Genomic DNA, 27,615 nt, shown 5'->3' on the forward strand with positions numbered 1-27,615 from the left:
CCTGACACCCTCCTCCTTCTCACCTCTGTCTTGCTCCTGACAGTCCCTCTCTCTCCTCTTCCACCTTATGAGGCCTAAAACGTCACAGGGACTGGAACTTCCCCCCAAATAGTATCCTGTAGGTAGCAGGGCAAATGACCAAAAGCGGAATATGCAGTTCAGAGAGCTCCTCTCCCCATTGCCCTAGGTCTGGGTTCTGCTTTCAGAAAAACACTCCCAAACTATGCAGTGGGCCTCAGGAGAGATAGGTCCTTCTCAGGAAACAACAAGGCGTGTCAGACAGCATCCCTCCCTTTGTCTGGATCTAATGGGCCTGAGAACAACACCTGACCCAGTGTCATTCAGCAGGAAGAGAGGGAGGGAGAGAAGCAAGCTCCCCGCATCAAACATGCAGCATTTTCCAGAGAGCTCCCCTCACAGGTGCCCACTGCCCCTTCTCCTGCCCCAAACACAGCGTCCTTCCACCTCTCCTCCGGATTCTAGCAGAACACCCCGCCCCGCACTGATCCCTGGCCAGGAGATTCTCCTCAGCAGCTGCTTAAGTAAGATTCCCCCACTTGCTCCTTGCAGGAATACCCCAAGGTTCATAAGCCGAAATCTTTTGAGATGAAAGAGCTATCTTGCCACTGATCAAGTGTGGCAGTTTCCAAAATAAGCATAGTTTTGAAAGGCCACGGGGAAAAAAAGGAGGCCTCTAATTTCAAGGATGCATTAAACTTGCCCAAGCCGCAGATGGCTTATTCCATATCACTCCAAAGAGAAGAAGGCCAGAAGAGTAAGTTCTGAGGCTGTAATGGTGACTATAACAATAATATGGTGTTGTATCCTTGAAAGTTGCTGAGAGCCAAATATTATTAATAGTAATAATAACTACGTGGTATGGATGTGTTAATTATCTTGATCTTGGTGATGAGCCTACAATGTATATCGACATCAAATCACCACCACATAGTACACTTGTAAATATATACAATTATATTTGTTAATTATTCCTCGAGAAAGTTTTTCTAAGAGAAAATATTCTTTGGAATGTACTGCCAAAAAAAAAAAAGACAGAGAGAGAGAGAGAAGGCCAGTGAGTCCCCTTTCCCTGCACAGAAGCAGAGTTCTGGTCTCAGCATGCACCTGCTCTCAGCCTCAGCTCCCACCAGGCCACAGGGACCGCTCCTGAGGGCCCACAATCACTTTTCTTCTCCCACTTGTCCACTGTAGGGATTGAGATCGGGGGCTGGACAGAGCAGCAGGTGCCTGGCCCCATGAGGCCCTGCCAGGTTGCATCAGGGAACTCTGCTCAGCATATAGGCCAGACTGTCCCAGGGTCAGCTGTGACCCTTGAAGAGACCATTAAATGATGGGTGGAACTAGGGCCCTCTCTGTCCATGGTTCAGAGAATCCCCTTCCTCTCTCCCTCTAGGTGTTTGGGAAAATTGCCCTGAATGACACCACAGAGATCAACCGGAATAACAACTTTCAGACCTTCCCCCAAGCTGTGCTGCTCCTCTTCAGGTGGGTCTCTGAGGACAGGTGCACACAGACATACCTGCACGATGCAGCTCTATGGTCTGGATATAGAACGAGCGGAAACTCTCCAGGGGAGTGGGCAGGGAGAGAACTAGTGTTGGATCTTCCATCCTGACTGGAAAGCTGGTCATTTCATTGTTATTTACAACTTCCCATCAAGCAGCCACTGGCACAAGTTGCTGGTAACCACCTGAAACCACTAGGGCATCAAAAGGCAAATACGGAAAGCACCCTGGTTTTAAAGCTAAACAGGTTCAAAGCAAAGCCTGCAACACACTTGCTCTGTAACCCTGAGTAAGACATCTAACTTCTCTGAGCCTCAGTTTCCTCATGAAGCAAGTACAGGTGCCAATGTCAGTTTCCCTTTGTCAGGTGGTTACCTCCTTGTGTGCTTGGTTCCTCCCCAGTTAAGCCAGCCACGCGCCTTCATTTCTTGGAAGGCCACTGCTTCTGGTATAGCTGGAGAGGGCAGGATTTCTCATACCTGCTCATGAGTGAGTCCATGCCGCAGCCTGCTTCTCCTTCCTCGCCTGCCTCCTAATGAACCCCTGGTCTGCCCGCTTGGTTCTTCTCTCTTTCCTGGGACCCCATCAGGTCCAGGGCTGGGAGATGAGAGCTGTTTACCCTACCCAGGACCACATGATTTCTGAAGTCATTCTAGCTCATGTATTCCATGTGCCATGGCATTGGGAGAGGCAGCGGGCCCTTTATTATCCCCCGGGAGCCCTTTCTGTGTCCGATAGCCCCAACTTCACCATGCTCTATGGAATCTTTTCCCCACACTCCAGCCCAAGTATCATTATTCCTCAGATGTATTAAATCAAAATGGCAGGCCCCTTAAATATCAGTCTGACATCACCATCTCCCTCAAATTGTAGGCTATGAGAACACGAGGGCCATTGTCAACTGCAAGTTAGCAATATTTAAGCCTGTGTGACATTTAAATCAGGGAATTAGACACAGATAGCACACCAAGTACATGGTTCTATCTCCCATCTTTTCTTAAAGCCCTTGATGACAGAATATATTTTTATAAAAAGTAAACCCATAACAGTACTAGGAAGGAAAAAACCTAAGTGTTATTAGTGAACAGCAACAAAGATATTAATAATCACTAAAAATTAAATTTATTAAAAGATAGATATTCTAATGTTGGCAGTAGGAAATCTAGCTCTAGCCTGTTGCTAACAGATAGTGTAAAATAAAATAGCCTGAAGAGAATAAAAATAAAGGAAGGGAAAAGGGATTTCAGACAGTGTCTACCAAGAAAAGTAGATGTAGTAATAGCACCATTAAAAGAAATAAAATTCCAGGTGAAAGGCATTAAACAAGACAAAGAGTGATATTCAGTATTGACAAAAGATATAATCCACCAAGAATATATGACAGTCATAAAAACTGCATGAGCATAGCAACGACGCTTGGAAATATATCAATCAGACTGATAGAACTATAAGGAGAAAATGAACATACATGGACACATAGTGGGAAATTTTGATATAGCATGCAGAAAATTACAGATCAAATAGAACAAAATAAAAGAAATGGTAAAGAAAATCTAACTAACACAATTAACAAACCTAACCTAACAAATTTGTACTCAATAAATAGCAAAAAAAACAACGTACCCAGAAACATTCACAAAAATTAGCCAAGATTTGGCCCAGAAATTGCACTTCTGGATATTTATCCAAAGAACTAAAACAATAATTCATAAAGATCTATGCATCCCTATGTTCATGGCAGCACAATTTACAATAGCCAAGATATGGAGGCAGCCTGGGTGTTCATCAATGGATGAATGGATAAAGAAGAGGTGGTACATATATTCAATGGAATATGTCTCAGCCATTTAAAAGATGAAATCCTACCATTTGCAACAACATAGATAGACCTAGAGGTTATTATGCTGAGTGAAGTAAGTCAGACAGAGAAAGATAAATACCATACAACTTCACTTATATGCAGAATCTAATGAACGAAAAGAACAAACTAATCAAAAAACAGATTCACAAATATAGAGGACAATTTGGTGACGGACAGAGAGAAGGAAGATTGGGGAGCTGGGAGAATGTGGTGAAGGGTTAAAGAAGTACAAATGAGTAGTTGATAGATGGTCATGGGGATGGGGAGCACAACACAGGGAATGCAGTTAGCATTAATGAAATGGCTAGGCGGAGGGCCAGGGGAGAGAAAAAACACTTAGGAGGATCGTTTTACAAACTACATAAATGTCTAACCAATGTACTGTATACTTGAAACTAATAAAATAAAATTTTTAAAAAATTAGTCAAGATTTAAGTCACAAAGAAAAATTCAATAAATTCAAACTTCAATACAGCAAAAATTAAAATAATCATAAAATCAGTAGTTCCTCCAAAGTCTATTCGCTTAAATGTTTTGAGTCATTGTTCTAAAGAACTCACAGCTGAAGCACAAAATACTTAGAAATGAGAGTGAGTCCTTAAGTTTATGGACTGTACCAACTAATGCCAAAGGAAAATTCGGAGCCAAAATTAACTTATTTTTTGAAAATTTACAATAAGTAAACTAATAGATGAGGAAAGAGTAGCAAAGTATGAGGGAATGCATTTATTAAAACAAAAGCATAAATTAATAAAATATGTTTAAAATATATTTATCAATAAACCTTAAACTGATTCTTTGAAAAGACCAATAAATAGACAAACTCTTATCAAATCCAAATTTTTTTTTTTTTTTTGAGAATTTTTGTAAGCATTTATTTGAACCAAACTGACAATGTATGCTGGGGAGCAAGATCTCAAATGCTCTGGAGAGTAACAGTTTTGTAGCTTCTTTTTTGCATTTGAAATTAGGCGGGAACTTAAAAATTACACAGAGATGGGAAAGAGCACCTGGTTGGGCGGGGGGGGGATTACAGGATAGTTAATGAGATTATGTACTTTCTTGACAGTGGTTACAGTTTATTTCAAAGGTGTGTTAACCTAGATGCACAGAAACAATGGACAAGGTTTGCTTAAGGCAAAGATAAACCTTTTACTAAAAGTTATATGCTTGGGGCGTGACTACCTACAGTGACCTGCCCAGTTAGGAATTTATGATCAGATCACCTTATGAGGTTACTTTCCATAGAACCCCTTTTTGTCCACAGTTTCCCCTTTTGGTCACAAATCAGTCTGAAGGATGCACTGATGACTAACCTTTTGATCAGATAGTGCAGTCTCGAAGGACTAGGAAGGCTCATTCTTACGCAGTCTCAGTAACAGCCTTGTCTTGTTGACCATTGGGGATGGGCAATGCCATAACCGTACGATCTGAGTTAAGGCCAATTTTTTCCCAAAAAGGGAAGGACAGGTAAATGGAAGGCAGTCAAATTTTGTAGCCTTCATTGTGGGAAAAGAAAACTCTGGATCATTTACATCCAGTGAACTATCATTAGTCTAGTTTTGCCTCTGTCTCATTTTTCTGTATTTGACATTTAGTATAACATTTATATAATCTATGGAGAGTATTAACAGTTATCTTCTACATGTTCAGTAATCATAAACAGTTGGACTATATAGAAAAAGAAACAAAAAAACAAGTTATTATTGTGACTAATATCATTAGCAGACTTACTTGTCTTTACCTAGATAATCAAACAAAATGGATTCTGAGTTCAATATCGATCCATAAGTATACAAGCCTTGTTGATGTCTTGAAATAGCTGTCTACCCTCTGGTGTCAGCAGCCTCTCATCCTAGAGGCGTCTTTGGTGTCTGCTATAGGTGGAGGCAGGTGTCAGAGACAGAGATAGATGTCTGTTCATAGTTAGGCACCTGATAAGGTCCCTCCCAAAGAGGCTGCAGAGCGTCTTGTATTTGATGTCCTTTCCAACAAACAAATCTAAAGTCTATCTCCTGGGAGCTCACTGTGAAAGGAAGCAGTTACCAACTTGGCATTTTCTTGAAGTGATTTTATCAAACCTTGGCAATAGTATAAGATGTCTCCTTTTTAATAATGTCGGCTCATGAGTTCCTTCATCTAAATCCAGCTTAAATGTACTGTGATGCATGAAGGAATGTAAAAAACAAAAAATGGGGAGTCAGGGAGCAGGGAAGAACCAAGTGGCCACCATAGGTTTCCTATGGCCTTGAGTATTCACTTAATTTACAACCACTGTTTACCCTGGAAGTTTTCATACATACATAGAGATTTTTAACCCTTAATACCTTGATGTTTAATGAAAATGAAGACGTAATCAATTAGCATTCTTTAGCTTGGACATTTTATAACCTCTAGAAACATTTTTCATAGACATAAAAATCGATTATTAACATGGACTTATTTTGTAAAACCCAGGCAAAATAAAGACATGTCTATTTGACTGAAACCACGAAACTTAAGCAAGCTTTTATTTACTAAGGATTAATCTTAGATCACATGAACTTGAAAAGTATTTGAGTTAGTTTCTATATTTCTGAGAATTTTAGAATACCCAATCTTTACAAGCACTTGCCTTTAAATTAATTTTAACAATACCATCTAGAGGTAAAAATTATCTCACTTTTGTAATACACATATATAGACATACACAGACAGACACAAACAGAGACCTTTTAGCTATGAGAAAAACTCACTGATTCATAAAAGAACAGTTGGATCCAAATTTTGCCCTAAAACATTTATAATTATATCTGTCCTTGACAAGTCAAGTTTCAAATGACTTTCCCTCTTTTAAAATAAGGACAGACATTTTTAATACCTCAAAGAATTAGGTTGACACCTAAACAACATCATAGGTTGATCCATTAATCTAAACCCTTTTTTTGAAGCTTCAAAAGACCAATTAAATATGCTTTCCATTCTTTATGCCTAATTTTATTTCTATTTCTTCTTTCTGCCAACTTTTTCTGTGTGCGCAAAAGATTAATTTAAAAGTATCGAAGGATCCTCATCTTGACCATCTTAGTTATAAATGCGAGACTGACTGTCATGGGCCTTATTGGCCTCAGAGGTCCATTTTCCCATGTTAGTTTTGAGATCTGTAGAGTCTGAAAAACTTCCAGGGAAAACCAGCCTTTACATGCACATCTCCAGACGAGTCAGAAGTGGTGGATATCCCTAAGGGACTGCTTTATGCCCTAGAGGAAATTTTTCTTCAGGCAACCCCACAAAGATTCTTAGTCACCTAAGAATACTGAGCAGGGGCCAGCGAGAGCTTACCAGACACAGCTGGAACCATGACACTTTTCAAGGCACAGGCTCCCCTCTCGGGCCCCTCTCTCAGGGTGAACCCCATTCCAGGGCGCCCTTTCCTTCTCCCCAGGGCTCCTGCTGTCTTTTGCAGAACGAGCTAAGTTACCACACTGGGTGACACTTGGTGGCCAAGTCTGCCACTCTGGATTTGAGGATCTGAACAACTGTCATCACCCAACTATTTGGGTTGGGGAAGCAAGTGTTCTTTCTCTTTTGGAGCTAAAGAGAGTTCAGTCTTTCATTTAACCAGCAAAGATTTTGTTCAAACTCTCAGTAAGCAATCCAGTTAAAAAGCCCAAATTAAAAGCAGCACCCCATTTTTTTTTCTTTCCCTGTGTTATCTCAATCCTTATCTACCTCTAGGATTTTCTGAGAACAGTTCGGATAAAGTGATGGCCTTCTACCTAAAGCAAGGAGGCCCGGGATTTCTAAAGAGATTCACTCAAGTCCACCTAAGGCGAAGCGGGGAGCCGGTGGGGCACAATGGGCCCTTGCCTGTACCTAGAGCCTGGTCTGGGTCCACAGGGTGGTTCTGGGTGGGCTTTTTCCAAATCCTGCTGCACCGCACCAAATAAATGTTGATGTAAGAAATGTCCAGACCTATGGAGACTTTTTATAAGTTTATCTGAGCCCAAATGACCACATATTCTGGGGAGCAAGATCTCAAATGCTCCCTCAAACCCAATTTTTTAAAAAGACACAACAACATCAGGAATAAGAAAAGCGATATAATTACAGACATGGAAGTGATTTTTAGAATGATAAGAGAATATTATGAACAAATTTATGCCAATATATTTGAAAACTTAGATGAAGTGGATGCTTTTATATAGAAAAGTACAAGTCACAAAAATAATCTTAAGAAGAATTTTATTTGATTAACCACAATAAGAATTGAAAAGGTAGGCAAAGTTTTAACCCTCAGAAAAAGACCAAAAATTCAATATTTTATGTGTAATGATTACCAAAATATCAAGGAATAGATCATTCCTATAATATATAAACTTTCCAGGAATAGAAAGGTGTAGAGAAACTCCCCAGTCATTTCAATAAGAAAAGGGGAAAAAAGCAAGAAGTAAAATATACATGCATAGACATAATTGTCATTGTTCACAAACAACAGGTTAATCCAAGTAGAATATCCAAGCAAATAACTCAAAAACCTTTATAACAATAAGATCAGTAAGGTAGGAGATTAACAAAAAAACACAATCACACAGTGTAAATGTATATATGCCTTACTGTTAAAGTGTACAGCTGAAACTTATTGGATTTCATTAACCAATGTCACCATAAAAAAATTAATTAAAAGGCTTGAAAACCCATATCCAAAAAGATATTTGCACACCAGTGTTCATAGCAGCACTATTCACAGTGGCCAGGACATGAAAGCAACCAAAGTGGCCTATGATAGATGATTGGCTAAAGAAGCTGCGGTACATATATACAATGGAATATTACTCAGACATAAGAAGAAATGAAATACTGCCATTTGTGACAACCTGGATGGACCTCGAGATAATCATGCTAAATGAAATAAGCCAGACTGAAAAAGTTGAAAATCACATAATATTATTTATATGTGGGATATAAACCTAAAAGCAACAAATGAACAGGACAAACAAAGACTCAAGGACATGGACAATGGACTAGTGGTTACCAGAGGATAGGGAGTAGGGGAGGAGGGAAGAGGTAGACAGGGTAAAGGGGGTCAAATATAAGGGATTTGGGGGAGGATGAAGTGAGTAAAGGGGATCAAATATATGGTAGCTGAAGGAAACTGGGCTCTCGGTGGTATCACACAATAAAATATATAGATGTCAAATTATAATGTATATCTGAAAATTATATAATTGTTGCCCCAATAAACATAAATAAATAGGAAAAAATAATTAATTAAAGATTTTTTAAAAAAAATTTTAAAAAAAACCCCACAATCACATTCCTGCACTGATAATGTATTAGGCTGGGCAGCCTGCTGAAAGAAAATACCATAGATTAGGTGCCTTAAGCAACAGGCATTTTTTTCTCACACTTCTAGAGGCTAGAAGATCAAGATCAAGGTCTTGGCTAATTCAGTTCCTAGTTGGAGCCATTTTCCTGACCTGCAAACAGCTACTTTATCACTGTGTCCTCATACTGTGGAGAGAGAGAAAGAGTTCTGTTCTCTCTTCCTTTTCTTATAAAGACACTAACCTCATCATGGGAGTTCTAGCCTAAACCTCACCTAAACCTAATTACCTCATAAGGCCCCACCTGCAAATACTCTCACATTGAGGTTTAGGGCTTCAACATATGAATTCTGGGGGGAACGCAAACATTCAGTCCATAACAGCTAATAACTAGTAAATATAATAAGATCATATGTTATCACGTTTTTTAGTTAACATTATACTGCAAGTTTTATCCAATGCAATAAAATAAGAAAAATAAATCAAAGGGTAAGAATTGGAGAAGAAACAAAATTAAAAGCCAAAAACATGATTGCCAAACTCAACAACAAAAACTCAATTTAAAAATAGACTCGAATAAACATTTATCCAAATAAGATATGTGAATAGCCAATGAGCTTATGAAAAGATGCTCAATATCACTAATCATAAGGGAAATGCAAATAAAAACTATAACGAGATACTACCTCACACTCATTCGGATGGCTACTACCAAAAAAAAAAACAAAAAACATAAAGTGGAGAAATTGGAAACTATGTATGCTGTTGGTGGGAATATAAAATGGTACAGTACAACCACTATGGAGAACAGTGTGGTGGTTACTCAAAAGATTTAAAACAGAATGATCATATGATCCAGCAATTCCACTTCTGGGGATACAGCCAAAAGAATTGAAAGCAGAGTCTTGGAAAGATATTTCTACACCCATGTTCATAGCAGTACTATTCACAATAGCTAAAATGTAGAAGCAGCCCAAGTGTCCATCGATCAATGAATAGATCAGCAAAATGTAGTATATACATAAAATGGAATATTATTCTTCCTTAAAAAAGGAAGAAAATACTGCAATATGCTACAACATAGGTGAATCTTGAGTTCATTATGCTAAGTGAAATATGCCAGTTACACAAATACAAATACTGTATGATTCCACTTAAATGAGATACTTAGTCAAACTCATAAAGACAAATTATAATAGTGAATTGTCAGGGTTTGGGAGAGTTATTGTTTAATAGGCATAGAGTTTCAATTTTACAAGATAAAAGAGTTATGGCGATGGGTAGTAGCGATGGCTTCACAATGATGTAAATATATTTAATACTGCTAACCTGTACACTTAAAAATGGCTAAGATGGTAAGTTTTGTTATGTGTATTTTACACAGAAAATACACACATAAAAAATAAAACAAACAAATACAACACCTTTTAAAAAATGATTGCCTATCGAGACTACACAAGAGAAACTGCTCAACTAAGAAGAAAGTTCAACGAATCTTCTGTACATAAAATCAATTGTATTTTCTTTATATCAGCTGCAAAGAGAAAATATAACTTTTTAAATGTGAATAGCCAATGTGAATAGCCAAAGTGTTCATTTACAATAGAACATTTTATTTATTTTAAATAAGATACATAGAAATAACCTAACAAAAGATACATATGAGGAAATTATAAAATTTTATTAAAAGATATGAAATAAAGCCTAAATAAAGAGATAAGTCATGTTTATGGCTAAGAGACTTAATATCACAAAGATGTCAAATTCCCCAAGTTAATCTATATCTTAATGCAATTTCAGTAAAATACAGAACAGGATTATTCATGGAATTTGACAAGCTGATTCTATCATGTCTGTGGAATAGCCAAGACAGTTTTGAAGCTGGACAGAGTCATTCTCTATGAGAGAGCAAGACATAACTATAAAGTTGTAGTTATTAAGGCCATGTGATACATTGGTACCAGGTAAGAAAAATAAACCTATGGAATAGAATGAAAGGGCTAGCGTGAGACCCACATATCTATGAAAATATAATTAATATCAGAAGAAATATTTCAAATCAGTATTTAGAAAATTGGTTATCTATACAGAAAAAGAGGATGCATATTTCTACCTTATATCGAGCACAAAAATAAATTTTAGATTAATGGGTTATTACAAAAAAACAAAGTTTTAGAACTTTTAGAACATATAGGAGAATATTTTATGACATAGAGAAGAATATTTTTTAAAAGATGCAAAAAAACAGGAAAAATTTATAAAATAATTATAAACTTAAAAATATAGAAGAAAAACTATAAACTTGATCACATTGAAATTTAAAACTTAGATTTATCAAAACACATCATAAATAAAACTGAAGACGAGCCACAGACTGGGAGAAGTTACTTGCGATGCATGTAACTGAAAAAGGATTAATATGAAAAATATTATAGAAAGAATCCTACGAGCAAACAAGATGAATAATCCATGAGACAAGCAAAAATATGAACATGCAATTCAACAGAAGATGAAATAAGAATTCTTAACCAATTAGTCATTTTAAAACCAAATTAAAACAGTAATGAAATATCATTTCACATCCATCATATGAGCAACATTTTAAAAAATTCACTGATATTGACAAATCTAAACTCTTAGAAAAAGAGTACGAAAGTGGTTGCCAGGGTCTGGGGGGTGGGAGAATAGGGATAGGTCGACGAAAGGATACAGACTTTCGGTTATAAGGTGAGTAAGGTCTGAGGATAGTGATAATACTGTATTGTACAATTGAAATTTGCTGAGAGAGTAGAACTTAAATGTTCTCACACATCCATAAAAAAGATAAATCTGTGAGGTGATCAATGTGTTAGGTGGGAGGAATCCTTTCACAATGGATATGTATATCAAATCAACGCAATGTATACTTTAAACATCTTACAGTTTTGTCGGTTATACCTCAATAAAGATAAAAAGAGTTGGCAAGTCTGTAGAGCGGTGGTGTCTCTTCCCGCACTGCTGACAGGAGTATAAACTGGACAAACCACCTGGAGAACAAGCAGTTAGTAAAGATGAAGACACACCTACGATCAACTGGCAACTCCACTGCTAAACACATGTCCTAGACACAGGCCTGTGTGTTTACCACAGTGTTACTTGTATCAGCAAAAAACGAAACAAAAGAAAAACCTTAGCAGGCGGGTGGATTTTTTAAATGGTATGTTCATAGAGTATATACCTGTACAGCAATTAAGATGAATGAACTAGAGCTCAAACGTATTCAGATGGCTAAATCTCAGAAATTTAACATGGATTACAAAAAGAGTTTTCAGAAAGGTACAGTTTGTTTCTATTTATATAAAGTTTCTATTTATATAAAGTTTTAAAATACATACAATGGTATGTATTTTCATATTTAGGGAGCTTATCAGAGCATTCAGGGAATGATCAACACCAAATTCAGTTTAGCTATTCCTTCTGGGGAAGGGGCAGGAGCAAGGAGCTGGGGAAGGAGCCAGAGGTACGGCCCTGGCTCCATGGGTGTTGGGCTCTCCCACCTCTCTGCCCCAGGTGTGCCACCGGGGAGGCGTGGCAGGACATCATGTTGGCTTGCATGCCAGGGAAGAAGTGTGCCCCAGAGTCGGAGCCCAGCAACAGCACAGAAGGGGAGACGCCCTGTGGCAGCAGCTTCGCCGTCTTCTACTTCATCAGCTTCTACATGCTCTGTGCCTTCCTGGTGAGCTGAGGTGGGACTAAACAACTACGGGGAATGAGCGTGCCAGTCAGGGCAGTCCGAGCCCGCCATCTCTGCAGCTCACGGTCAGGGTGACCCCAGTGGAGCAGCTCGCGTGGAACGACTGAGTCAGTAGGAACATCCAACCACGCTGAGATAAGGGCAGAAAGCCTGGGCCAGCGCAAGCTCAACCAGCATCTCTCTCGTCCATTCTTGGCTCTTGTCATGGTGTCACTGACCAGAGGACAGAGGAGATATCTGGGGAGGCTTAGAGGCAACTTAGACTTTTTCGGCACTGTGAAGGGGAATGAGAGAAAGGTGGTGGATAAAGTCACCCTCTGTCCTTGACAGCCCTACCCAGCAGCCTAGTACAACTCTGAGGGCAGCTGTGTCAAGTTCACATCCAAGAGGCCCGAGTTCCAGGGGCTGGTGTTGTAAATGGTGACATATGGCTGGTCTTTAGAAATGTTGGCTTCTGCCATGCATGGCACTCCTGGCAAAGTGAATTCAAGTGTGCACGAAGGTCCTCTTAGGGGACTCATCATAATCTCTGTGCTCTGTAGATCATCAACCTCTTTGTAGCTGTCATCATGGACAACTTTGACTACCTGACAAGGGACTGGTCAATCCTTGGTCCCCACCATCTGGATGAATTTAAAAGAATCTGGGCAGAGTATGACCCTGAAGCCAAGTAAGTTCCCAGAGGGAAATTCTGATTCCCAAAGCTGAGAGAGAGGATTGAGCGACCGTTTCTGTAGAAGAGGGTCAAGACAGGTTAGCATTGGGTGGATCGGTGGGAAACACTGAATTACACCAGGCCCCAGGGTCAAGATCAAGGCCCAGTAATCGGAGGCCAGGTATCTTTGGCTAAGTCAAGAACATATCTACTATTTTCAGTTGAATGGAAAAATAAGAGGTCCTAGTGTTATATAGGAATAACTGGTAGGTACTCAATTAGGATGTTTATGGCCAGGTAGATCTCAACTCCATTCGTGCCTCAGGTCCAAGGACAGTCTTGTCAATCAATCACATTTGACTGACACTCAACAAACACCTTTTGGTCAAGTGGTTAGTTAACTAACGCAGCAAGTAGGTGTTGAGAATTTCATTGCACTACGAAAATCCTTTCCACCTTGAACACAGCACCACTGGAAAATTGCCTATTAAAATCTAAACATGTACACATTGCTTTTGGAGTTTTACCATGCAATTCTGCAACTCTGAGCTGAGTTTGACCAATAGGGCTACTACAGCTATGGAGAGTTCCTCATATACATGGGCTCCCGCCTCTCAGGTACATGAGTCCTGGGCTGGTGGCCGAGACCATGGCCTGACTGACCTTTCTCTCTCCTTCCTCTCCTAGGGGTCGTATCAAACACCTAGACGTGGTGACCCTGCTCCGGCGGATTCAGCCCCCATTGGGTTTTGGGAAGCTGTGCCCTCACCGCGTGGCTTGCAAAGTAAGAGATGACCTGGGTTCATGGGAGAAAGAGAGACAATATGGGAGGCAAGATGCCTGTTTGTCTTGTGACCTTGGTCAGGCCATTGATCCTTTAAGGGAGTGAAGACAATATTTTATGTGCCAAAGAAATGAGCCTGAGCCAGGTTATGTTTTAAGGTTCCTTCCAGCAATAAGTTCTCAGATTCTGTAAAGGAAAAATAAGTGAACGCCTCATACCGCAGGGAGCCATGTGCCCAGTCCTGAACGAAGGACTCCATTAAGAGCAGAATGTGCTGCCCCATCAAGCTGCACCACCCAGACAACCTGGAAGATGTCCATTCTAGGGTGGATGGATCGGGACCAGCAGGCCATTAGAGAGTGCACACGATGGCTTCATAGGTCCGCAAAGCCCTGAAATTGTACACAGAACCACTGGAACACTCACAAATTGTACCAGGGAGAGGGTTTCCTCAGATTGCTAAGTGAGTCCATGACCCAAAAAAGGTTAAGACAAACACCCTAGGTTCTGCTAGACCCAACTCTTGCCTCTGTGGCCCTTGCATGGCCTGGAGAGTGAGTGCCCCCTAAACTGTGTGCCCAGGCACCTCTCTTGCCTCACTGTAATCCCAACCTTGGAGCCCAGCATTTGCTGAAGAGTATCATTTCCTCTCTCCCTTCTTTTTTCAAGTCCCATTATCACCTTTCTATATTCCGTGTTGCAATAATAGCAAGCTGAAAAGGCCTGGGGGGAAGTGGTGTCGGAGAGCTGTAGAAACACAAATAGAAAAATTCAGCTCTGTGGATAATCCGCTCATGGAAAATGGACACTTGAAGGAACATAGAACCTTCTACCTGTGCTGTGTGGAACTCAGTTTTTTCTCACTTGTACCTCCATTTCGGTCCAAAAAAAATTTTTTTTAGAAGATTTGCAAGGGTTTAGAAGATATTAGAAAAAAAAAAGAGCACAAATTAAATAAATGTAAGGTAAAGCCGAGTGGAAAACAAGAGCAGGGATGAGTGCTGCCCACACGAGGCTGCAACGTGTCTACCCAGGCCTCCAGACGGGCCTGGACAGGTTGCGGATTAAGTGTTAAGCTTCCCAGTGACCACTATAAAATTCACACTGTCCATGAGAATCACAGAGATCCAGTCACTCAGGGTATTTATAACCCTTCCTGGCACTGTGATTAACGGGAAAACACCTTGTGATCTAATGAATAATATCCTTGACCACATCCTGAGAGCAGATGCCAGAATGAATTTCATGGTGCTCTTTCTCATAATGACCCTGGTATGTGCTAAGGGCCCCACACCGAGCACAGTGCAGTGGCAGCAATTTTGGGGGCAGTGGGAGAGGAGGGAAGAGGGCAATCCAATCCTATCCAGTGTCAGCAAGCTTCCGATCCAGCTTGATGTAGAGGCAGATTTTTCAAAATACAGAAAATACACTGCACCTCCTGCAAGCAACCCTCCCGTTATGGTCTCTCTTGTTGGGACTTGGGATGAATGCTGGCTGGCATGTGGGCACCCAACAAATGTCTGCACACAGCTATTCTTTGTTGCCGGTAGAGAACACGCCCATTTGCCTGAGCAACATTTGAGCGGGGATGGGGGTTGGAAGCAAGGGTCTAATAAAGACAGATTCCATTCCTCTCTCTCTCTCTCTGCAGTGGGTGAGAGTACTTGTGGCAGAGCCAAGATTCTCCCCAGAACAGGTTTTAAATACCTTTCAGCGACCATGCTTATCCCCACCTGCCCCTGCTCCCGACACACACACACAATTGTCAAGGCTCCTTCGCAGCATCCTCTTGCCGTGGTGGTTCAGTGTGTCCTTTGAGAGCCACTGGCTGTAATCACCAGCTTTGCCTCTCCTTCCCCTTCAGCGCCTGGTCTCCATGAACATGCCTCTGAACAGCGATGGGACAGTCATGTTCAATGCCACCCTGTTTGCCCTGGTCCGGACAGCCCTAAGGATCAAAACAGAAGGTAAGAATCATCCACAGGCCACTGGAAGAGCCGCTCAGAAGATCAAGCAGACCAACCAGAGGGGAACTCAGCAGCCTACAGTGTCCCAGGACTTTGCCCTCCTATACAGCATAAGAACTGTGGTTCAGTGATTACCTTCACCTGGGGACATTAAAGAGGCCTAGTCATGTCTTCTTTGCTTCTTGAATGGCCTCCTTGCCTCTAGCTTATTTATTTAGAACCCTAGCTTGCCATCAAAACCTACAAATTATTCTGGGTGATATCTTGAAATCATAGGGTATAGCTCAGAAAGCAGAAGGTGATGAGTGTTCCCTGAAGCAGGACCAAGCCCTACCTAAATGGAATTTTATTGGCTGCAAGTAGGCCTCTCAAATGCTCAACTCTCTTTTAAATTAAAAAGACCTGTGTTGGGAAGGGGTCATAGTGGCAAATGGTGACTGTGATCGAGGTCATCGCATACAATTGGATAGCACAAGGTACCCAGCCAGCCAACAGGTATGGGTTAAAATCTCACCTGTGGTCCCCCAGCCAGGCCATGCTCCCTCGGGACTATGTCCGCCTGGAGGGACGCCTTCTAGTTTGCACAATGGCGCCCTAGGGGCTAGCAGCAGCTTTGGCTGAGATAGTCGGCTGTCCTTATAATTGATAAGTATTTCTGAACCACTCTGTGGAAAACGCTCTATGAAGTGTACCTAAGAAAATATACTTGCTCTCCAAGAGTTTCCAGCCTGTTATGGTGTTTTGTAGAATGTGGTCAAAAGACCACCTGCCTCAGCTTCAACTATTAGAGCTTGTTTAAAATACTAAGTCCCAAGCACCAGCCCAGGTCTCCAAATCTGAGTCTCGGAACAGGGCTCAGGGATCTATCTGCATGTTGAACCAGCTGCATTATGATTCATACAGGAACTAAGGTTTGAAACCCTCTCATACAATACTCAGAGAAAACACAGATGAAACAAGCATATGTCTTCTTTCCCTTCTTATGCTTCAATCTTAGAGTCTCAGTCTGCCACTCATGGTGTTTTCCTTTGGTGCAATGGAAGGCATGCTGGGCAGGGAGGTGGGAAATCTGAATCTGATACCATGTTCTATTTGTAAAATAAGACAAGTAATGAGAAGATATGTGGGAATTCAGTTCAGCAAATAACCCAGAGAGGCGCCTTCTCTCAGTTAAAGCATTCCAAAAAACAGTAGAAACATTTGAAATGAAGGGAAACGAGAAAACAAAACAGGCCAGCAAGATGCATGTCAAAATAATGAGCTACTCTTTAAAAAATTAAAATTAGTTCAAGTTCTGCTGCTAAACTAAAAAGAAACAAAGGCTAAAGAATATACTCAGTAGCCAGTGCAATAGCTCAATCTGAAGTATAAGTAAGCCTATTTCTGACACTGCAAGAGTCAAACACACATGTAATGTAATTGTGTGTGTGTGTGTGTGTGTGTGTGTGTGTGTGTGTGTGTAACTAGGAGAAAAATTGGAAAGAAATCCATTAAAGTATTAACATTGATTATCACTAGTGGGAGAATGAGCAGTGACTTTTACCTTCTTCCTTTAGTTACTTTCCAAGTTTTTTACAATGACTACTACAATTATGTCCAGGAGGAAAGATTATTTTCCAAAGGAGAGAAGATATAATGACTCCTAGTAGGAATATGCTTGTGATGCCTAAAGCCTGATGTAAACTGAGGATATAAATTTTCATTCCATGGAGGAATGAAAAACAGTGATCCACTGAAGCCAGATTCCTCACTGCTGAAAATGTGTTGTCAGAGCAAAGCAAGACCCAGCTGAAGAATACCAACTGCCAATCACAGTGCAAAAGAAGCTGGTCCAAAATAACCAATACCCATCTTTAGTCTCAAGGAATTAAGTGTTCCAGAGACAAGCCAGCCACATGGAAACTACAGTTAAGAATTAAAGAAAACTTTAAATACAAAGACATTTATCTACTGCACAGCATTGTCCCTTTAGGTCAGAACACTGCATTGTACACTTAAAATTCTGTTAGGTGAGTAGATCTCATGTTAAGTGTTCTTGCTTCAATACAATAAAATTAAAAAAAAAAAAAAACAGCTTTCAAAGGGCCTACAGTGCCAACTCAGAAGCAAACCTTCATCAGAGACAAGTCTCCCTCAAATGTGTTAATTTCTTAAGTCTAGAAGACAAAGTCAAGTTCTTAGAAGCAACTAGAAAGAAATGTGAGAAAGCATCTAAATTTGTGAAGATAAGTCTTCATCAGTCCTTACCCTTCAGACTTTTGAGAGGGGAAGGAATGGGAGAGAAATTAACACCTACTTTAGAAAGCCAGTCCCAAGCCAAACAAACCTTTGGAATGTAGAAGAAAGATATTTTAAAATACCTAAATGATGTGAAACACCCGTTTATGAAGTTCCACAGTTTCATAGATCACTGTGAGAATAAATAGAGGCTTAAAAAATATGAAAGATGCGTTGCCTAGGTCTGCCATAACAAATTATCACAAACTGGGTGCTTAAAAAGACAGAAATTTTTTCTCTCACAGTCCAGGAGGCCAGCAGTCCAAAAGCGAGGTGTTGAGGTGTGGGAAGGGGGCGATCCCTTCCAGAGGCTCTGGGGGAGAATCTGTTCCACACCTCTCTCTTCGCTTCTGGTGATCACCAATGCCTTGGCGTTCCCTGGCTCATAGCCATGTCGCTCCAGTCTCTGCCTCCACCTTCATGTGGCCTTCTTCCCTATGTGTCTCTGTGTGACTCCTCATCTCACAAGGACACAGTCATATTGGACGTAGGGCCCACCCTGAGTGCAACCACATCTTAACTAACCACATCTACAAAGACTCAATTTCTACACTATTCAACCCACTGCAGAAGATAAACCTATTTGGGTGTTACATTAATTCGGACTCTCATTGCACGTGTCAGGAACCACTGACCACCTTAACGGTGAAGGACCCCCTTCCGTAACTAGAAAACCCAGGATCATCCTCTGGCTTCAGGTACTGTTTGGCTCCCACGTTCATACAGGGGACTCAGGAGTCAGTCACTCTCCCCGTTGCCAGTTCTGCTTGCCCCTGCTGGGCTTCCTTCCAAGGAAGACTCTAGCACGGCCTCTGAGTCAGGCTCTGACAGCAGGGCTCTGGACCGCGCGGCCCCCACAGCAGTGAACAGTCCCACAGGGTACACTCCACTTTACTGGGCTTCACTCAGTTGCACTTCAAAGATAGCACGTTTTCATCAACATCGAGGCAGGACCCTCCACCAGCAAAAAGACTAAAACTCACTGGAGGCTCAGAGGATGTTTAGCATTTTTAGCAATATAGTATTTTTTAATTAAGGTATGTACATTGTTTTTTCTAGACATAATGCTATCTAGAAATACAGTATACTGTAAACATAGCTTCTGTATGTACTGGAAAACCAAAAAATTGTGACTCACTTTATTGCAATATTTGCTCTATTGCGATATTCACTTTATTGTGATACTCGCCTTATTTCAGTGGTCTGAAACCAAACCCACAGTACTTCTGAAGTATGCCTATATTGGTTTCCTATTGCTGCATAACCAATTAGCACAATTTTTTGGCTTAAAACAACACCCAGTTATTAGCTCACAGTTCTGTAGGTGAGGAGTCCAGCCATAGAGTAGCTGAGTTCTCTGCCCAGGGTCTTACAAGGCCAAAATCAGGATCTTGATCAGGATGTGTGTCTTCTGGAGGCTCCAGGGAAGAATCCACTTTTGGCTCATTCAGGTTGTTGGCAAGTTCATTTCTCACAGTTGTAGGGCTGGTTCTCAGCTAGAGACCGCTCAGCCCCTAGAGGCTGCCTGTCTCAGCTCCATTCACAACAGGAGTGTGTGCTTTCTTCCAGGCCTGGCAGCCATCTCTCTCATACCTCCTGCTCCCAGCTGGAAAGAACCCTCTACTGTTATCTTTTGACCCCCTTCACACATTATTTTTTTATTTGGTTGGTTGGTTGCTTTCGTTTGGCTTGTTATTTATTGAGGTACAGTTGACACATAACATTATATTAGTTTCAGATGTATAACATAATGATTTGATATGTATATATATTGTAATGATCACCACAATAAGTGTAATTAACATCCATCACCACACATAGTTACAAATTTTTCCTTGTGATGAGAACTTTTAAGATCTACTCTCTTAGCATCTTTCAAATATGCAATATGTTACTATTAATTGTAGTCACTGTTTTGTACATCACATCCCCAGGACTTATTTATTTTATAACTGGAAGTTTGTACCTGAGAACTCTCTACTTTTAAAGAGCTCATGTGATTAGGTCAGGCCCACCTAAGTAATCCCCCTATCTTAAGGTCACATGTGCCATATACTATAACTTAGCCATGAGGTAAAATCCATCCTATTCGCATTCCCAAGGATTATGCAGGATGTGTACATATCAGTGGTGGAGGGAGATAGGTTGGAGGCATCTTAGAATCATGCCTACTACATTCTCTCTTACAGCTGCAGGTCTCAGCTTTCCTTTTTCAGAATTATAAGGCCAGTATCCCAGAGACTGCATGGGATAGCATCTAATTAAGCCTTTTTCACCACCGGAGAAAGTAGACCCAGAGAACCCGTGTCTTCTGATTTCTGCTTCCATACTGCGATTGTGCCATCTCCTCCCCACAGGGGGCTCAGCAAAGGGCTTTGACACAGAGGTCCCCTGCCGATGGACGCTGTACACGGGTTTGTGGGGGAGACTGCTCTTCCTTCCAGTCATCCACGTTTCCCTGGCGGCCCACGGGGGTCCGTGGGAAACGCCATCCATGGAGAGCCCTGGTGCTCTCAGGCGGGTGGCTGTTGAGCTCAGTCCGGCACCAGCAGTCTTGTCAGCACTAAGTGCCACCCACAAGGAAAAAAAAGTAATGTGTGGGGAGACAGGGTGCCACTGGCTGGCCTGAGCAGCAGCCAGTGAAGAAAGGAAAGGAACGGCATTGGACAGGGCACGAGAGGGAAGGGGCAAGGAAGGGAGACGGAGCGCAATGCAAAGAGGAGGACAGAGGCGGACAACGGGAAGACTGGGGAGAAAGAAAGCGAAAGGATGGGTCGGAGCTATTTGTGGGGTACTTTATGCTCAGCGCCCACCCCATGGGGGGGCCCTCCAAGGCGCTGATGATCATTTCAGCCTTGCATCTCCTTCCCGTCAGGGAACCTGGAACAAGCCAATGAGGAGTTGCGAGCCATAATCAAGAAGATCTGGAAGCGGACCAGCATGAAGCTGCTGGACCAGGTGGTGCCCCCCGCAGGCGGTAAGTGCTCCCTGATCTCCCCACACTTGGCGCTTGTCCGGTTCTTGAGTCCTCCAGGCTTGCAAGAAGCCTGCTTTCCCCGGACCGTACCCGTGGCCCTACTGATGAGGAGGGACAAGGGTGCCACGCCCTTCGCAAACTCAGATACAGGCTGTCAGGTTAGACATCTGGCCCAGTTCTGCATTTCACAGGTGAGGCCAGACAAGGCCCCGTGCTTGATGCTCAGAGGTCTGGCATAACTTCCAAGGAAACTCTGTGAAGTATAGATTTCCCCATGAACCACTGCACTGATTGCTCTTGGAATAATGGGGCCCTGAGATCCCACCTTGGTGGAAATTCTTTTCGTTCTTCCTAGGACAGTGTTTCTCGGCCCTGTGAAACCCAAAGCCCCTTTTTGTAACAAATAGTTTCTAATGTCCCTACTACTATCCTGAATGAAAATCATTGGTAATGTTACCTTCCTACATATATAATTTCTAAAATATTAATATAATGATTTACCTCTAACATAAAAATATTAAAATAAAAGATTTTTCAATATATAAATGCTCAGGCACAACTTTGCCAGAAGTCATAATTAACTGAGGAAATGCTTGCATGCACCCACTTACGATGAATAAGTGTGTTTAAAGGAAATAAAACAATATGGAATATTGTCGACATTTTGTATTTGTCATTTTGAAGAGCTAAGTATATCTAAATAATTATATATACACACACATATACACACACCTACATATGTGCACATACATAGAACAAACACAGACCGAGCCAGGCAAGTCAGAAACAGCGGATGACTCATATAACACAAGGATCTATGCCATCAGGGATACGGTTTTCCAAAATGAGAATCTCTCTTTGTCAAGTTGAAACAAAACAATGTCTTTTATCAATTTACAAAAATTATATTTCTGGAAAATTCGGGTTATATTAAAATCATGCAAAAAATGTTTTTTGTGTTCACAGGTAAAACCAAGTTAGATTTTTAGCTCAGACACTCATAAGCAGGTTATTCCCCTTCGTGGATGTCTAGCATGACACTTGAAAGACGTGCAGAGTAAGAAGCTAGGAGTGTTGAGCAAAACACTCCTGTGCTTTAAGAGACACATCTAGCACCACTTAATGCCAGTAGCACCCCTGACAATCACTGTGACAACTAAAAAAGTTCCATACATTCCCAAAACACCCCTTTTAAAGGTGATGCCACCCCTGTTGAGAACCACTTCCCAAAAGGAAGGCAGGTCCGGGGCTAAGTGATGGGTCACCTAGCGGACCAAGCATCACCTGTCATTTTACATACAATATTTTATTTATTCTTTATAACATTTCTATGAAGTTTGCTCAAGGAATCAAAGTTTTTAGAAGCTAAGTGGCTGATCCAAGGCTCCCTGCTGAGCACCTAGCAGATTCAGGATTCAAACCCATGTCTGAGGGATACCAGAGCTCTGAGTTCTTTCTCCTGTAGTGACCCCTCCCTGATGACCCGGGACAGGGGCTCAGGGGTCTTTCCTCCCATAGGGGAATGAGGCCCTTCCCAGGTGGAAGGCCATTGCTGCTGTAAATTTGGCTATCTTTAGGGGACAACTTGAAGCAGGAGAACTAGCACAAGCCCCTAGATCTGACCCAGCCAGCTGTCCCCCGGGCCTATTGCCCTTCACAGAAAGCTAGAAGATGGAGCAAAAGGGCTCCTTATGGGTCATGAAATATTCCCCTTGGAGACTTACTGGCTTCACTACCATGTATTTCATTCCCAAGACAGGGGCCGATTATGTCATGGGTAACTTGCGGGCCCAGCCAACAGGAACCCAGCCAAGCCACATGTAAGAAAACCTAACCTGTCTGGTTGGAATAAATACCCAAATTTAGACAGGAGGAAGGAGCTCTTTCCACCAACCCATCCCGCCAACCTTTAAGCAGGTTTTTACGTAAGAGACTGGTCGATTTATGGTGGGCATCTGAAGTTTTGGAATCAAATATGAACTTGTTAGCAATATCAGTTAAGTAAAAAACAAAAAAAAAAGCAAGATGGGAAGTAATTTTGACAATAGACTATTGTCTATAGACTATTGGGGGGATAAGAATATGCTTATTTGCAGAAAACATCTGCATAAAGAATCTGAGGGAAAATACTCAAGAAACTAATAAAAAAGATTATCTATTAGGAGGTGGTAAGCTGGCAGATGGGACTAGTTGGGAGAAAGACTTTTCGCTATATAACTTTTTATATTTTTTTTTCTTTTCGAACCACAAGAATGTACTATCTCTTCAAAAAATTAAATTAAAAAATTTTAAAGTTTGGATGCTAAAGAAAAATTAATGAAGCCTAACTGAATTCTCCTTGTTCACCTCCAATTCCCTGTCCTCTCTTCGATCATCTCAGATGATGAGGTCACGGTTGGCAAGTTTTATGCTACTTTCCTGATCCAAGAGTACTTCCGGAAATTCAAGAAGCGCAAAGAACAGGGCCTCGTGGGCAAGCCCTCCCAGAGGAATGCCTTGTCCCTGCAGGTGAGGGGCCAGGAGCGGGCCACAGCCCAAGGAAGGCCTGGTCACCTCCCTCTGGGTCTGGGTCACTCGCCAGTGGGCCAGAGGCCAAATGCCTTCAGAAGGTGGATGTTTGAAGCGGGGACATACTCCTTTCCCTCTTGCGTGCTTCCCACACACACTGCCCTCTGGAGTCTTGCCTGCTCCACAGCCCCACCCCAAGCTCTTTGGAGTCCTACTGAAGCTCCCTGATAGCCTCTCAGTGCCTTCATCTTTCTCTGGGGGGTGAATGGATTCTTCCGCTCAGGGGCAGACAAGAGTGGTCCCGAGGCACATGCCCTGGTTGGCACACATGGATATACCTTCGGAGGCTCTCAGCGGTGCGGAGACACAGGGTCAGGTGACTGGGCGGGGGCGTGCCAGGGCACTCACAAGCTCCTCTGGGTTCCAGGCTGGCTTGCGCACTCTACATGACATCGGGCCCGAGATTCGACGAGCCATCTCTGGAGACCTGACAGCTGAGGAGGAGCTGGACAAAGCCATGAAGGAGGCTGTGTCTGCTGCCTCCGAAGATGACATCTTCAGGGTAGGTGGATGCCACAGTAGCACTCTTTTACCTTGATAAAGTTCGGTTTGAAGCAAGCAGGTGGGCTGGTGATCTGCCAGGAAAAGCCAGGGAGAAAGGTTTGAGCCCTATGGCAGATTCCAAACTCTTCCTTCTCAGGTATTTCCTATCTCTCCACCTTTTCCAAGCCCAACTCCACCTCAAGCCAGGGCTCCCAGGACATGGCAGCTCAGAGAGCATCGCTGGCTCTTGGAGGAGGAAGGAGCCATTTTCCTAAGAGAAATGTTTCCAAGCAGAAACTTCTACATTAGAAGCTGCAAAGTGGTAGCCCATCAGCCACATCTAATCTGCAGAACTATTTTGTTCTCCAACACTTGAAAATCCAGCACATCTAGATAAAAATCCAGACTCTGACTTCTCTAGAAAAAAAATCAGCAGATCTGGCAGTGTTGGGCTTGCTTCCCACATGGCAGCAGAGGGCTGGAACCAAGTGGCAATTGTCCTCTTGAAATAGAACATGTATTCTCCAGGTCACAAAAGTCTCCTCCAACCTTCCCTTTCCTTTACTGAATATGGAGGCTATCAGTTTTAACAGTGAAAACTAAATGTGACTGGAATGCTAGGACTCTTACATCCAGCCTTCTTCGCTCGTTTGTGGTACCTGCCTAACCCCAAAGGTATTTAGCTAAAAATCCTTCTAATGCAAGGCAGAATAATCACACCAGGGCCAGCCCCATGCCAGAGTTCCTAGGTTGTAGAAACACCAGGAGGTAAGATAAGCCCATTCTGCCTGTGGCTGTCCTGTCATCACCATCCTCATTCTCATCACTGTGAAATGTTCATTACCGAATGGCCTCAGGGACACAGCACCATGTTAATACTACCCCCAACGAGACCCTGTAGACCAACCTTGCAAAAAGCTACTAGCCCAACCTGCCCAAGACAAGGAAAGAGTGTTGGCAATGAACACTGGTTCCCGATTTGAATTTTCTTAGACCCTCCTAGGGGAAGGGAAACCATAATATAATTGATGTACTAAATTCGTCATCCTTATTTTCAAAACTGTTTGGCCAACACAGATTCAAGCCCAGTGAGTCAGCTGGGTTTCCATGTTTTAAAATCTCATTAGGATCTTCTGGTCCCTTTCCTCACCCCTCAGATCTCACAGGGCCAAAACAAGCGGCTGGCTGCCATTAAGGATTGCCATCCCAGACTGGTCCTTAGTCACAACCCCAGTCCTCAGAAGAGTCATTAGAAACTTCCAGGGCAGCAGCCTCCCAGTCTGACTGGTTCCCATGGGATGTCCTGTCCCTCACCATTCCCCCAACCCTCCCAGAGGGGACCGTCTGGGCCCCTGCCTCTTAAGCTGCCAGGCCGCTTGGGTGAAGAATTCCCCATCTGCCACGTGCTGCCCAGCGTGGCTGTGCTCTCGGGAGAGCAGACAAGCCTCCACACCTCAGCCGAGGAGAGGTGGCTGAGGGGCGTTCCCCTCCACCCACCCCTGCCCTCTCGCCTGCAGAGGGCCGGTGGCCTGTTTGGCAACCACGTCGTCAGCTACTACCAAAGCGACGGCCGGAGCGCCTTCCCCCAGACCTTCACCGCCCAACGCCCGCTGCACATCAACAAGGCGGGTAACAGCCAAGGCGACACCGAGTCGCCATCCCACGAGAAACTGGTGGACTCCACCTTCACCCCCAGCAGCTACTCATCCACTGGCTCCAACGCCAACATCAACAACGCCAACAACACCGCCCTGACCCGCTCCCCTCGCCCCGTCGGCTCCCCCAGCGCAGCCGGCACTACGGAGGGCCGCGGGCCCCCCTCGTCTCCTGCTGTCCGGGTGCAGGAGGCAGCGTGGAAGCTCAGCTCCAAGAGGTAAGCAGGAGGGTGGGGCATCCAGGGCCCTGCACACGGGCCTCACAGGGAGGGGCATTTTGGTGGCAGGAGGCTCTTTGCTGTAGCACTTGCGTTGTGCCACAGTGTAGGATCCTTCCTGGTAGTCTTGACTATACCTCCGGCTTCCTGACTGGTTCTTTTCTCCCCATGCTCTGCTCCCCGGTGCTCTAGGATGCATTGCTATGATGTGCTGGGACGGTAGATGCCTACTGCCATGCTCTGGGCCTCAGGAAGCACAGCCTGGGCCTAGAGGGTCTAACTGTTTGTATCAGCAGCTTTGGGCTCCCTAGGCCGGGTGGGAGAGGACACGCCACTGTATGTTGCCACTTGATCCTTAGTCGAGCTGCTCTTCCGGAGCAAGATAGGCATCCCCAGCAGGATGGCAGACCCCCAATGTGCCAAGTTCTTGGGCATATCTCCTTTCTTGCCCTTGAGCTCATAAAATTATCGAGAAGTGCAAGTGTCTTTCTAAATCCCTAAACAGGTGTCCTAAAGCTACTTTCATTCAAGGAACCAGCACACCTGTCCCACTGGTTTTCACTTCCCTTCATAATACCCATTTTCAAGTGGTCACATGTAAGTCCACACGGCCTGGACGTGTAACAGTGTCCCATGACAGACAAGTCAAACTGGCCATCTGTCTAGCTTATTCTCTGGAAGATTGGCTGGTTAAACCACCCAAAAGCAGTGTTGGGTGAGTCCTGAGACTCAAAAGACGTATATTGATGCCTTATATGTGCAGAACAATGTGCTCAGCCCTGGATTTTGTATGCTGATCAGAAAGACTGGCTTTGCATAGAGGAGTATAAAAGTTTAAGTGGCTGGCTCGTGCCCGTCTTGGTGTCCCCCTCCCTTTTCTGCAACCCTCTTCTCTTTCTACAGCCTTCAGGGACTCAGGCCTAGTATTACTTTCTCCCTGCTCCCCGTATCAAAACTCTTCTTAAGGAAGGCTCATTATGTTCATCCTTAGCTCCTCAATATAAACTAATACCTCCCTCAAAGGGAATTTTCATATTAAACTTTGTTCTGTATTAAATAAAGGGAGGTAATCATTCTAGAGAGGAGGTCAGGAGAGACATCAGGGGATTTCTTCCTCTCCCACAGATTCATCTGTCAGTGAAACTGGATACAGACAAAGCACCTAGCACCATGCCTAGCACATAGTAAGCGCTCGAAATGTCGACTCCCCCACTTCCCAGTTGGTAAAACAACACTCGAGGTGAAGAGGAACAACTTAACCAAAGTCCCTGCTCTGAGACCTTGTCGTTCATGTCACAGCTCAGGGCTAAGTGCAGTAGCTCCAGCACTGGCCTTGCTTTTGCTGGGGACAGGCCAGCACATCTAGCACACCATGGCCCCCAAGAAGTGGTGTTGCCTGCCTGCGGCCATTCTGTGTCCAGCACATCCGATTGTGCCTCGCCAAAGCTCCTTCCACATTCCTCTCTTCCCACCCCATCAAAAGCCTTTGGCATCTCATCTGTCCTTCAGACTGTGGCGTGGACAGCCATCTGTTAGGGCTTCCCCAAGAGAACTGCCCTTACCCTTCCTAGTGGCTCTCGCACTAGTGTAAAAGTTTAAGTGGGG

General features: G+C 43.0%; 1 protein-coding gene across 3 annotated transcripts in view; it reads left to right on the forward strand.

Annotated features, from left to right (window-relative positions):
- CACNA1C (calcium voltage-gated channel subunit alpha1 C) overlaps window positions 1-27,615 on the forward strand; it is a 611,706-nt gene that overhangs the window by 568,835 nt on the left and 15,256 nt on the right. For all 3 annotated transcript variants that reach the window (XM_039869216.1, XM_039869218.1, XM_039869219.1), the window contains 9 exons: window positions 1,415-1,506; window positions 12,243-12,408; window positions 12,969-13,096; window positions 13,769-13,865; window positions 15,730-15,832; window positions 20,985-21,086; window positions 23,467-23,594; window positions 24,022-24,156; window positions 25,655-26,010. In XM_039869216.1, the coding sequence (XP_039725150.1) occupies window positions 1,415-1,506; window positions 12,243-12,408; window positions 12,969-13,096; window positions 13,769-13,865; window positions 15,730-15,832; window positions 20,985-21,086; window positions 23,467-23,594; window positions 24,022-24,156; window positions 25,655-26,010 (1,307 nt within the window). The remainder of the gene's footprint in view (window positions 1-1,414; window positions 1,507-12,242; window positions 12,409-12,968; window positions 13,097-13,768; window positions 13,866-15,729; window positions 15,833-20,984; window positions 21,087-23,466; window positions 23,595-24,021; window positions 24,157-25,654; window positions 26,011-27,615) is intronic.

The sequence above is a fragment of the Pteropus medius genome, unplaced genomic scaffold, assembly GCF_902729225.1.
Source record: "Pteropus medius unplaced genomic scaffold, Ma_sr-lr_union100, whole genome shotgun sequence".
Taxonomy (NCBI): domain Eukaryota; kingdom Metazoa; phylum Chordata; class Mammalia; order Chiroptera; family Pteropodidae; genus Pteropus; species Pteropus medius.